Source organism: Lutra lutra, chromosome 10 (assembly GCF_902655055.1).
Source record: "Lutra lutra chromosome 10, mLutLut1.2, whole genome shotgun sequence".
Taxonomy (NCBI): Eukaryota; Metazoa; Chordata; class Mammalia; order Carnivora; family Mustelidae; genus Lutra; species Lutra lutra.
The window spans coordinates 55,014,744-55,028,082 of record NC_062287.1 but is presented as its reverse complement, the minus strand read 5'-3'; the positions used below and the strand labels follow the sequence as shown (position 1 = coordinate 55,028,082).

At 56.2% G+C, this 13,339-nt stretch overlaps 1 protein-coding gene across 10 annotated transcripts in view; it reads right to left on the bottom strand.

Annotated features, from left to right (window-relative positions):
* GDPD5 (glycerophosphodiester phosphodiesterase domain containing 5) overlaps window positions 1–13,339 on the bottom strand; it is an 82,545-nt gene that overhangs the window by 36,443 nt on the left and 32,763 nt on the right. For 7 of the 10 annotated variants that reach the window (XM_047692872.1, XM_047692864.1, XM_047692869.1 and 4 more), the window contains one exon: window positions 4,873–5,049. In XM_047692872.1, coding sequence (XP_047548828.1) covers window positions 4,873–4,989 — 117 coding nt within the window. In that variant the 5' untranslated portion in view covers window positions 4,990–5,049. Of the gene's footprint in view, window positions 1–4,872; window positions 5,050–6,422; window positions 6,682–7,159; window positions 7,237–13,339 lie in introns of those variants that run through there. The other 3 variants (XM_047692868.1, XM_047692866.1, XM_047692870.1) reach the window with 2 other exon arrangements.

The following is a 13,339-nucleotide window of genomic DNA, read 5'->3' as shown; positions in this document are numbered from 1 at the left end:
GAGCCCACCTTGACTCCCGAGTGGGACACACTCTCCCCTGGAAGCCCACCTGGTGGGGCTAGGACAGTGAGGTGGGGACCCAGCTGGGGAAGTCTCCACCCCCGGGGCTCCTGCACACTGCCGGCAGGGTCCAGTCTCTGCTCCCAGGGTGGCCTGGGAGGTCCCGTGGCGAAACCCACTCCCTCATCTGCCAACAACAGCCAGGAGCACCAGAAGGCAGTATGCACCTGTCTACAAGTGTATGCTCGCCCCCTCCCAGACCACCCAATCCCCAAGAGCTCATAGGACGCCTTGTCCTGGGTGTAGTCAGCAGGATGGCAGGCTTGGTCCCTAACTGGCTTCCTCACTACTCTTCCATTCCCCAGCTCCGTCATCCTGCTGGCCCTGCTCCAAGACCTGGGCCCTGCTCCCACAACACTGAGTCCCTTAGGACACACAGAAAGTCACATTCCATGGGGGCAGCCCAGGCCGGAGGTGCTACGGGAGCCCAGGGAAGCGGGCCTCGTTCTTTATATGTTTAAGGGAATAACTCTTAGAGGAGTAAGCATTTGCCACAAGCCTTGCAAGGTAAAGAGAGAAGGGGCATTGCAAGTGACAGGGCAGACTGAGTACAGGCCCAGTGCTATGAAGAGGTGAGGCCATCCTGGGAGGGGTTGGGTATGGTGGGGAAATGATGGACTTCCCCCAGCAGGGGTCTTCCTGTGTTGCTGCAGGGGCTCTGGTCATAGGAGCTAGGCCACTGGGGGTGGGGAGACTTTGTTGTGTCCCACCCCCACTGCGCTCTGGACTCTGTGGGGACCACTCTCCCCCCCCAACCCCCCACCCGCCCCCAGGAAACAGCATGCTTTCCCATTTCCATCTCTGGTCTCTGGAATAGCCTCACCCGGCTAGACTAGAAATCAGGTGATGGGAGGCATCATACAGGACTCCCTCAATCTCTTCCACAAGATAGCTTTTTGATTACACCTTCCAAGCGTCTCTAGAATTCCTTCCTTTGCCAGGAGCCTACATATGCCTCCCCCAGGTGAGGCCTCAGCCCTGCTGTCTGGCTCTCTGCTCCCCTACCTCCCCTCCAGTGTCTCCACGCACTTTCCACAACAGAACCAGACTGGTTCTCGCCCAGCCTGAGTCTGGCTGTGCTCCCTCTGCCCAAGATGGGAAGCAGGCTCCCCAGCACAGCCTCAGGCTGCCACCGCCTAGCGCCTAGCAACGACCTCCCTCCTCACACAGAGCCACACGGAGGCCAGATTGCTCTCAGTTCCCAAGCACAAGAAGCTCTGGCACCCACAGCACCCCGTGCCTTGAACACTTCCCCATCCGGCTAGACAGGACTAACTCTCAGACAGCAGCTCAGGCCAGCTCTCCTGTCTGGGGTTTTCTTGGGCCTCAGCAGTGAGCACGCTGGGTGGCCTGGCTGTGTTGGTTCTTGTTGAGGAAATAGGAATTGGAATTGGTGCGTCCCAGACAAGATTGCTGGTATGGAGCCCAAGGTGTGGGGGCACAGGCCTGGGGAGGCAAGCAGAGGGCCGCGCATGCCTGGCCTCCAACCCTGTGGCTTGAACAGATCACTTATTCTTCCTGGAGCCCTCTCTGGCAGACAGAGGGGTCAAACGAGCTTAAAACAGCCTCCGAAAGGCAAATGCACCCAGAAATACAAGAGAGATGACAGCTGATGTCCGTCTCCTTCCTCATCTTGAGCTGGGAAGCTTCCCCAGGTGATTGACCTGAATGCCCCTCGCTACATGAGAAGCTGGTTTGGACACTGTGCTGTCTCCCCCAGACACGCAGTCTTCACGGAGCCCTGGGGGACAGCCTGAGAACTGTCTTCTGTCCTACCCGGTCCTTAATTGGCAGTATTAGAGTAATGAGTCACAGACAACAACCAATTAATTATCTCCAGTTATAAAAAGCTTCACTTCCCCTTCCTAGCTGTCGAGTGAGCCAGCCTCCTGCTGCCGGCTCCTCTGCTCCCTAGGGGCTGGGGGCAGAAGAGGGCATTTCACCTCTCCCGTTGGGTCCTCAGTTTCCCGTTCCCTTATGTGTCCAGTGTGTGTCCTGGGCCTGGGGGACAGTGAGAGCAAAGGCTCGGGGGAGGTGGGACTGCATCAGGCTCGGGGACAGGAAGGAGGCTGCCCCCAGGACCCATTCCAGTAGGGCGGGGCCCCTGTTCATCCCAGAACCTTGGAAGGCTCACAGTCTGGCATTCAAGCCACGCCCACTCTTGCCCCACTTGTAGGGCTCCTGGTCCCATGCTCTTCCTCCCTCTGGCAACTTCCCAAATCCTCCTCCTGCCCCTCCTTTCTTCCCCTTCTGGCAAGTTCTCACTTAATCACATACGCAAAACCTGCGTGTCCTCCCCTCCAGCCTTCATCTTCCTGTGGTTCCTCTCATAAATCTATCCTGGACTCCAAGTGTGACGTGGCTTGAAGCCTCAAATTCTCCCATCAGCATCACAGTAAAACCCACCCCACAGCAGACCTAACAGGGCAACTCATGTAAGCTCTTGCCCCCCTGCATACAATAGGTACTCAATAAATGTTAACCGTTACTCTTGGGCTTTATTTCCCAGCCTGAGCAAGGCCATGATGAAAGGCTCCTGTGACTCACCACCAGTCTGTCGCCCCATTTCACAGATGGGGATCAGAGAGGTCTGGCTTCACAGAAGAAATTGATTCAGGGCTTGTCTGAGTTGGGAGGTGCTAGGGAGGCTCCCTCAAGAGGACTTGAGGGGAGGCAGTGCCTGGGCAGGGGGAGGAGAGGGGTCCCCAAGGTCTTTACCAAGGGAAGGTGGGGATGAGAAGAGGCATAAGCAAAGGTGGAGCCCCTGCCCCTTTTGGGGGCCTTTCCTCCACTGCCTTGGCAATGCCCCTTCACACCCAGCCTGTGCCCCCAGAGCTCACTCCCAGGCCTGTCGGTTCAGCAAAGTTTACAGAACACCTGCTCAGCCCTAGCCCTGACTCTGAAACACCGGGTCACTATTCCCCTCCCTGTGTCGGGCCAGAGAGCCCAGCGCCCATCATGGTCTCCACCCGGGCATCTAAGGAGGGACTGGGAAGAAAGAGGATGGGGGGAGAGAGAGAGAGAGAGAAAAGGATGAGCAGGCTGAAGCTGGAACCCAGGAAGTGGGCGGGGAAGCGGAATGAGGTGGGTGACAGGGAAGGAGGAGGAGGCTCATCTCAGCTGGGAGCTTCGGTGGGTCGCCTGAGGGGAGCTCACCCCAGTCTGCAGATGTCCTAACACCCAAAGCTGCCACAAAACCCCCTCGCAGCCAAGCTGGCCTGGGGCCTCCCGTAGCCCCTCCCACCCTTGCTCCATCCCTGGCACCCCAGATGCTGGCATTTGCAGACACAGCCCCGCTTGGGCTCCCAGTCAGCTCAAAACCGGCCTCAGCCAACCACTTCCTCCACCCTGGGCCCCGTGCTGGCCGCAGCAAGGCCCTATCACTTCCTGACTCTGAAGCCTGGGATAGGCCTGCCCTGGGCCCACAGAGGGCTGTGAGATGTCCTGGGGGCTCTGCCTTCCTCCAGCAGCTACTCTGATGAGGACGATGGCCAAGTTGCTCACTGCTGGGGAGCTCAGCCGTCCTCCTCCCTAAGCGTCACTGCCCCAGGTCCAGATCATAGCTCTGCCCCCTCACTGGCATCCCTGGCTTCTGCTTCCTTGTGCACAACAGTGGCGATGACATCTAGCTCCAGGGCTTGGTGGGAGAATCGAGAGAGGCCGTGTCAGAGCTCAGCACTGTACTCGGAACAGACATCTGGGGCCAGTCGCCCACTGAACTCCTGCCTTTCCCGACTCGGGGAGGACCTGCTGCTGGCCCCTGTCCCTGGGACCTGCCCAGTGGCCTGGAGCAGGCCCTTGCCTCTGTTTGGCATGTCCTCTTCTCTGGGCTGGGAGTGGGGACATGGTAATGTCAGACCGTGTGCTCACCAAGTAGCACTTGCTTCTTACCCTTGGGGACTGTGAACCCAGGCTCCTGACTCAGGCCAGGGCTCTGTTGGTTCCCAGCATGGGCAGAGAAGGAGGGCAGGAAGGTAGACAAGCTTCCCCATGCTCCCCCAATCCAGAGAGCGCCCCCCCGCCCCCGCCGTTGATACTTGGCCTCTGACCTCAGCTGGGTCACCCACACCGTTGGCCACTCCAGCCTGTTTCAAGGCTGGCTCAATTTGGACCCTGGGTTCTTTGTTTAGACAAGCAGGAAAGAGGAGGAGAGCTGTTTTCCAGGCAGCAAATCTTTTAGATAAATACTATTTATCTCCCTCCCTTCCCTCTTGAAGGAGTCGGGTTCCTTCAGGGAAGAAACTAGATCCGGAGGCTAACAGTGCCCCAGGGACAGAAGCGTCAGCTCAGCTGAGGGTCTGGCCTGGGGTGCCGGCTGCCAGCTCGGACAGGCCTGCGGCTCAGGTGACGATGCCCTGGTGCCAGCCCATGGCCCTGCCAGCTCCCAGGTTCCAGGATGGCCCGGCCTACCTCCTCACCCTCCCCTCCAGCCACCTGCCTGCCCACCTGCCTAGCTGCCAGGAAGCTGAAGACTTCTGCTCACCTTGGCAGGGGGCAGGTGGGGGTGAGAGCCCTTCCTCTTTGAGTGTCCCTCCTAGGTGTGCCCCTTTCTGCCCAGACCTCAGGAGCATCCCAGGTCCCAGGTGTCAGGGGAGAGTTCACTGGCTCCATCTGGGACAGGATGGCCTACTTCCTTGCCCGCCTAGTCAGGTAGATTCTGAAATGACCATGGGCCTGTTTTAAAGAAGGAAAAATTGAAACCCAGGGGGGCATTGACCTGTCTGGAGCCCCATGGCAGAGTGAGGGAGCTGAGAGCCTTCCCCCAGGCACTGTGGTGCCCCAGGTCCCCTGCCCCATCCCAGGGCGGCTCACCGGCGTGGTGTCATCATGGGACCGCTGATAGCGCTTCCAGCGGCAGCCGTAGATGCCCGTGAGGCAGGAGAGGCACAGCTGGGGCTCATAGTACTGGAGCGGCTGGTGTCTCACCATACTCTCGCCTGCCGCCCCGGCGCCTGGCCCTCAGGCGCCCATGGAGGCCCCTGGCAGCTCCTGTGGGAGGAAGCACAGGCCTGTGAGGAAGGGGAGGCACAGGGTCTTGGCCCCAGACACAGCCCAACTCGCTGCCATGCAGTTAGGTGCCAGTCCCTGCCCAGGGCCCTGCCGTGTGGCGTATATAGCTCGAGGCCCACACAATGGCAGCGCCCCTGGGCTGGTCTCCCACCCCTCACCCCAGACCCAGTCACTCCCAGCCGCACCTGCCCCACACCTGTCGCTGCTTCCTGCGCCCAGAATGCCTTTCCCTTCGAGCTCCACAGGGCGCCATCCTTCCCCTTCTCTCCTTAGGTCTTTGCTCAAATGTTCTTTCCAAATCCACGCTTTCCCAGGCCCCCTCCTATAAAACCTTGACCCCTTCCCAAGGCCCTCAGCTGTCCTCAGCTTTATTTTCTCAGTCACGGCCTCTGATGTACTTGGTTGAAAATAGGCCAGGCACGGGGTGACCCTGGTATGCCTCCCGTGGTAGGTGTTGGGTCCTGGAGCCGATGGATAACTGGACAAACTGAGGCTCAGGGAGAGAAAGGGAAGGTGCCCGGCAAGCAGGCCAGTACTGGGCTGGGGCCGGTCTGAGAATCTGCTCTCGTCCACAGTGCTCATGACTTTGGGTTCAGGGAATCCTGTCGTGGTTGCGGGAACAAGGAGAGTTGTCTTGTGGGTTGAGTCGCTGCCACCAGCAGCAATTGGCCCGGCCCTGCTTGGCATCCTGGAGATGCCTGCTGGGGGCTCTGCCACTTGGGGCTAGCCTCGGCCACATGGCCTCTGGCTCCGGTGCCTCACACACCCTGATGAGGGGCCTGGGGCTCAGAGAAGCCCAGTGATTTTCCCAAGGAGCCAGGACTCAACCCCGGGTCCGTGGGACTCCAGAGACTCGAGCCACATGGTATGTATGGGGTCCTGTCCTTGGTCTTGGGGACAATGTGAACAATGTGAACGCAACAGGCACACTGATGCCCTCAGGGCCCCACAGGGCCAGTGAGGGACAGACAAAGCCTCTCACTTGCACTAACTCTTCTAGCAACCTTGGGAGGAATTAGCTTTTTATCAAGATCAAATTCAGAAGCCAAAAAATTCACCCTTTTAAAGGGTACAATTCAGTATTTAGCATATTCAGTTTTTTGTGTAGTCACATAGTTATACAACCATCACCACCGATTCCAAAGCATCTTCCTCATCCCAGCAAAACAGCCAGACCCATTAGCACTCACCACTCCTCCCCCTCTCCGTCGCCCCTCTCCTCTTCCCCCAGACCACTAATGTACTTTCTGCAACTATGGATTTGCCATTCCTGAACTCCTCCTGTCATTGCAGTCATACAGTAGCAGCCCTTTGTGTCTGGCTTCATTCATTTAATGGTTCTCGAGACTCACCCTGTAGTAGCAGGAGTCAGTGCTGCCTTCCTCCTCAGGAGCTGCAGGACACTCAGTTAACGGACAGACCATTTTACCCATTCATCAGCTGTGAGACCTCTAGGCTGTTACCACTTTCAAGTTGTCACGAATAACACCGCTAATGAACAAGTTACCGTGTGAGCATGCTTTCCTCTCTTGCGCACACATGCCTTGGAACGGAAGTGCTGGGTCATACGGCAACTGCATGTTTAACCTTCTGAAGAATGGCCAAGAGTCGTTTTCATAAAAACAGCAAAGCAGCGCACCATTTTACATTCCCCACATATCGTCATTATCACCCCCATTCTCCAGATGAGAAATCTGAAGCACAGAGAGATTTAGCCATTTGCCAAAGGTCACACAGCAGAGCCTGTCAGTCTGGCTCCAGGGGCTTTGCTCTAACCCGGGGGTTGGCAAAGTGTAACTCAGGCACCAGATCTGAGTGGCCGACTGTTTTTGTATAACCTACGATCTAAGAATGACTTTTCTCTATTTCTATAGTTCAGGGGCAAAAAAAAAAAAAAAAAAAGAATCAAAACAAGAATATCTTTGACACATGAAAATTATGGGAGAGTCAAGTTTCAGTGTCCATAAATAAAGTTTTATTGGCTGTGCCACATCGTTTGTTTACATATCATCTATGGCTGCTGCAACAGAAACGCTAGAGGGTAGTGGTTGTGACAGAGACTGAAGGGCCCACAAAGCCTAGAACTTACTGCCCAGCCCTTGACGGGGGCAGTCTGCTGACTCTGGCAGCCTCCGGGCTGGCCAGAGCGCCTCATGAGCTGGTATTCTGGAGAGAGGAAACGCAGGTTGTCGGCACTTAGCATTGTGCACGGAGGATCAGGATACGCTTCCAGGAGGCAGCCAGGGGCTGAGGCCTGTCTCTAAGTGCCCCAGGGGCCTCACCAGAGGGGCAGGCTTGGCCTCAGGCCCACCCACTACTTCCACCTTGGCCTCACTCAGGGCCTCTACCTACCCTCATCCCCCCACCCTACCCCCCACCAAATGCTCACCTCAGCACTGGGATTACAGCCTCAGTTTGGCAAAGGGGGTGGTGAATGCATTAGGGCTTTGCTGGGAATATCGACTGACTGACTTGGAGCCTCCTAATTGCTGGGAATTGTGTGATGTAGCCTCTGGGCCTGTGGCTCCCCGGGGAGGCCTGTGGACCACAGTGCAGCGGGCTGGGGGCTCTGGGAGCCAAGCCCAGCCCAGTGCTTAAGGGCAGTATGGATGGTGTATGGCTGTAGTCTGGGGACTTAGGTCCCATGGGGATGGGGACAGGGGAGGGGCCATGGGGGTGCTCTCAGCTTCGGGAGGAGTGTGTGCTCACAAATGTACTCCCGCATTTGCAGCCTTGCAGAGTGGGTAGAAGGCCAAATCTTACCCCAAGATGAGGCCTCTACTGGTCAGATCAATCACCTCTGTCTCAGCTTTGCTCCGTGGCTGGGGCCTCCGGGATTCTTCCCTGATCCTTGATTTCTCAATCTGTAAAATGGTTAATGGCCTTTGCCAGGACTCCTACAGGAGACCAGATTACAGGGGGAGAGCGCCAGGAGAGCAAATGGCTGCAGGGACCAAGGTACAGCAGGTGGGCATTCCGTGAACAGGAGCCCACACCCAGGCTCTCCTGTTCTCACCCACCTCTCCCAGGACTCCCAGAGCCCAGAACTGATTCCCACATGTCCTCAGCCCTCCCCTGCCCCACCCCTACACACTGAGCCTTACAAGGCACAGGAATGGAAATTCCACTACATGTTAGGGAAGCAGACACTAGGCCTCAGCTCAGGGCTCAGCTGATCGTGGCTCTGAGAATCGCCTCGCCTCCCCTCCCCGCCCCCCTGCCCCATGAGTTTTCACACTGTTCATCACTGCAGGGGAATTCTGGGGAGGCAAGTCTCTTCTCTCTCCTCTACATGCTCTACTGGGACCTTTTCGTCCACTCCCGGGGCTTCAGTTACCAGGTGTGGCCAAGCCCACTCAATCGTTCCCTCATGACTGGGACAGCCAGTGACTCCTAGCTGCCTCCAGGGGTGTCCCCCAGGCCCTACAGACCCAGCACAGGCCACACTGACCTCCTTACCACCTCTACCTTTTTCTAACATCCTTCATACCCTCTTCTCATGAGCCCCTTGGCCACTGGTCCGGCCCGGGTCTCATCTCTCCCCTCAATAGGAAATCCTCTGGCTCCTACGGGGGTCATACCCCACCAGTCTAAGGCCTGCCCTGTGGCCAGAGTGAGCTCTATCACAGGCAAATGACCAGGATCTGGCCTCTGACTCTCCTAGCTTCACCTTCCAGAACTCGCTGTTCCTTCTGCTAATGAACACCTCCCCACACTTTGAGTCTCAGCTCAGATGTTAACCTTCTCCAGGGAGCCTCCCCTGAGCTCCAGCTTTAGTTAGAGGGCTTCCCAGCTTCCCATAGTCCCGAGTATCCCTCAGTCTTCCCCAGGCACCCTGGGCAAACATGGCTGACAGGCTTGCCTTCCCCATGGAATGGCCTGAGTTATGCCCATGTCCCCAGTGACCAGCCACAAGAGGTGGGGGGCACTGGGGACCTTCCGGACTGGATTCCTGTGGGGGCCTGGAAGTTCTGCTAACAGAGGTATGCTGTTCGGTCACTGAGCAGTCAGACATGCTCCCAGAGCCCAGACTCTCTCCAGCCTCCCCCTGATACCTCCCCTTCCTGCCAGGGCTAATGACATTACTTAGGATTGATGGATTTCTCCAAGCCACCTCCAGGGCTGCTAATACCAGCCAAGATCCTAAGAAATCCCTAGCTGGGACCTCCTCCTGGCTCTGAGATAAGAGAAAGCCCTCACCTCTGAGCCTGATGTTCAAGGGCACCCCTCAGTCCAAAGTTCCATTTTCTGTCCAAATTCCCAGCCCCTGCCCTGAACTTTTACAGCCTCCTATTTTATACACAGAAGGGCCTGCAAGGGGTTGTGCCTGGGATGCAGTGAGCCCCTGCTAATGGAGCAGGAGCATGATACTGACACCTCCAGGTTCCTCTCCTATCTTGACATCTTGGGCACAGACCTGACCCTCATCCCTGTACTTCCCTCACATGACCGCCACCCTCACTGTCCAGGACCATACTGCCTGCAGCCCCCAAGCCTGTTCTCTGTCCTGATAGTAGAAAGAATTTCAGGCCAGCTGTCGGTGCCCAGGTTCCACCTTGGTCTTCAACTGACTTGCTGTGCAACCGTGGACGGCTCACTAACTCTCTCTGAGCCTTACTTTACTAGCCTGAGAAATGGGGGACTAGATGGAATGACACCAAAAAGGACCCAAGCAGAGGCACCTGGGTGGCTCAGTCAGTTAAGCGTCCGATTCTTGATGTCAGCTCAGGTCATGATCTCAGGGTCGTGAGATTGAGCTCTGCAGTGATCACCACGCTTGGCACGGAGTCTGCTTGAGATTCCCTCTCTGTCTCACTCTGCCCCTCCCCCTGCACTCTCTCTAAATACATCTTTTTTTTTTTTTAAGATTTCATTTATTTATTTGACAGAGAGAGAGACGGCACATGCAGGGGGAGCAGCAGGCAGAAGGAGAAGCAGGCTCTGCTGAGCAGAGAGCCCGACGCAGGGCTCTGTCCCAGGACTGTGGGATGATGGCCTGAGCTGAAGGTAGAAGCTTAACCAACTGAGCCACCCAGGCACCCCTCTAAATAAATCTTTAAAATTTTTTTAAAATGGGGCACCTGGGTGGCTCAGTGGTTTGAGCCTCTGCCTTCGGCTTGGGTCATGATCTCACGGTCCTGGGATGGAGCCCCGCATTGGGCTCTCTGCTCCGTGGGAGCCTGCTTCCCCCTCTCTCTCTGCCTGCCTCTCTGCCTACTTGTGATCTCTCTCTGTCAAGTAAATAAATAAAATCTTAAAAAAAAATTTTTTTTAATTCTTTTAAGAAAGGACCCAAGGCTGCAATAAAAAGGAGCAAAACCTGGATATATGCTACAACAGGAATACATCTTGAAAACACAGGGCCGACTGGAAGAAGCTAGTCGCAGAAAGTGACATGGATTATACCTGTGTCATCTCCTGATGACAATCTTCCCAAGTCGAGCTCCACGGCCTTCTTTTATGCATTGGAAACATGGGCCCTAGGTGAATGGATGAACAAACCGGTCCTCCCCAGACAACAGAATCAGTCTCAGTGACAGAGAGAAATGCACAATTGAGCCACAAACACGCATGAAGAGATCTTAACAGCGTGTTGTTCCGTGACAGAGGCCAGTCTGAGAAAAGACTACACAACTGCACGATTCCAACTCTGTGACGCGCTGGAAAAGACAAAGCCGTGGGAGCGGTAAAGAGAGCAGAGGTTGCCAGGGGTTGAGGGCGGGAGAAGTGCGCAAGATTTTTAGGGCAATGACACGATTCCATACGATGCCGTAATAATGGGTGCATGTCATCAGACAACTGTCAAACCCCATAGAATGTCCCACAGCACGAGTGAACCCTGGTGGAAACTAGGACTTCGGTTAATGCCGCTGTGTCAGCATTGTCTCAGCAGTTGGAACGAACGTACCACCCCAGCATAGGATGTCAATAAAGAGGGCATCTGCGGAGGGGAGGGAGAGTATAGAGCAGTTCTTTATTTTGTGATCGATTCTTCCGTAAACCTAAAAATGTTTCCCAAAGGCTATTAATTAAGTACCTGTGCATTCAGTTTGATACTTATATCAGTCGATTGATGAATAGACAGATAGGTAGGAGGGAGAGACTAAGCAATTCACCCAAGGCCAAACTGCTAACTGGAGAGGAGGGAAGATGTGAACCCAGGACTGTCAAGTCTTTCCGTGGCCCCAGCCCCAGGGGGAAGGTCTGCCCACATTCCTGCTGCCTTCCATGTCTGCGCCGGCCACGACGCCCAGCAAACTGCACATCAAAGGGCCAAGCCCAATATTTTAGTTGGCACCAGGGGAGAAGGGACAGGGAATGGGGCCGAGAACCCAAGGGAGGAAAAGGGAAACCCCTGATGAGGAGGAGGAGACCTGAGCTTCTCCAGCAGCCTGCCAGGGCCTCGGGGAGGGAGGCCAGGCACACGAGTGCACAAGGAACAGCCCCCTTTCTCCTTGGCCACAGCTGCCCTCACTGGCCTCAACCCCAACCCAGCCTTGGGTGATCAGCAAGCTGGGTGACCCCACAAGCCTCCCGCCTCGGCTTTCCTGTCTTGGGATACAGGACACCAGATGATAGCCTTTTAACCATTTGTTTTCTCTTCAGCCTCCGGAGAAAACTGGAGACAGGGCAGGACAGGAAGGAGGGAAAGACAAACCCCATGGTCCTTGCCCAGCCTGAGAAGAGGCCCCTCCCTTCCCAAGAGTAATGCTGGGAGCCCTGAGCAGGCTGCTGACTAGAACAGTCAAAACAATGATGACAGCTGCAGGAAGGCCTGTGACATGGTTAGAGCCCCAGGCCAGGGCTGCCCCCGCCAACATGCCTCCAACATCTTTGACGAGGACCATGGTATAGGTAGTCACAGGCTTGGTAACTCACGGTGATTACCCCAACATTCTCCTAGAGTAAAACCCCAGGCATAAAAGGCACAGGGCTATGAGGACATGTCCCCATAGTGCTCAGGGAACACGGCCTCCCTGTGGTCCTTCCTCACTGTCCCACGTCCATCGCCTGTGCCCAGCACAGATGTGCCTGTCTACGGCCTTTGCTCTGGGCCCCTCCGCCCATCTTCAAGGCCTGGAAAACTCCTACTGAGCTCAGCTCAAAATTCCCTCTTCCAGGAAACCTTCCCTGCCCATGTCAGGGTCTCTTCTGGGTCTCACTAACTCCTGTGCCTCCTAGGATCCCAGCGATAATCATTGTAGGGTGACTTCTAGAACAGGGCAGACTTATGCGGAATTCAGAAATAAGAAAGGATCTGTGGCAAAGTGGGGAGACATGGGGGCTCTAGGTAGGGGGACAGCACAAGGAAAGCCTGGTGGCTGAGAGGCATGAGCAGGGCTGAGGGTGGCCCCAGGCTCCAGCCAGCAAGTGAAGCCCCGTGTGGGCACCATATGGGGGAGGGGGGACTATTGCCAACAGGAGACTCCTCGCCCTCTGGGAGCCCAGGGGTAGCAGGGCACCTCCAGGTCACCCATCAAGATACCAAACCCAAACCCACTGAGACAAATCCCTGGCTCTGGCTCAGTGGCAAAAGCTTGGGCTCTGCAGGAGGCTCAAAGAATCAATCAGGCCATAATTAGGGTCATTATTCGTCTCTTTCCACAGTGGTGCCAGGGCTGCCTATTTATCCAACACTTCCGTGCCAGGAGACCTCTGATTTCCCTTCCCCTCCAAGCAGGCCAAGCCAGACTGATATTCCGGGCTGGCTCCAGACCCCGGTGATGGGCTCCCCAGTTCTTCTGCCCCTCCTGGCCGTCTTCCTGAAGAAAGGGCTCTCTGCTTCTCCCTCGGGATGGGATGGCTTCCTTGGAACTGTGGCCTCAGGGACGATTTATCCCCTACCTAAAGCTCTAAAGACCTAAACCAGGGTCTCAGTCTATGTTTAAGAAGCCTCCGCTCTGTGGCAGGCCCTGCTGGGAGCCAAGAATGATTCACAGAGAATGAGATGCAAACCTTCCTCTCGAGGAGACAAGCACGCTGCCCAAATGGCAGCTACAGCTACAGCCCGCGTCCGGTGCTTTCCAGGGCACTCGGGCCTCCACACACCTGCTCACAGAGCATCTGGCCAGCTCCGCAGGGAAGCAGCAGATCCGCAATTTACGGATGGACGGGGAGGAGAGGCTGGTGGAGGCTTGGATAGGTGTGCCGAGCTTCAGTGAAGGCCCTACAGGGACAGACACAGGGGTCTCGGGCGTGTTTGTGGCTGCAGGCTGGACAGGAGCCAGGAAGGGACCCTGCCTGGGGGACCTGGCTTCTCTTGACATAG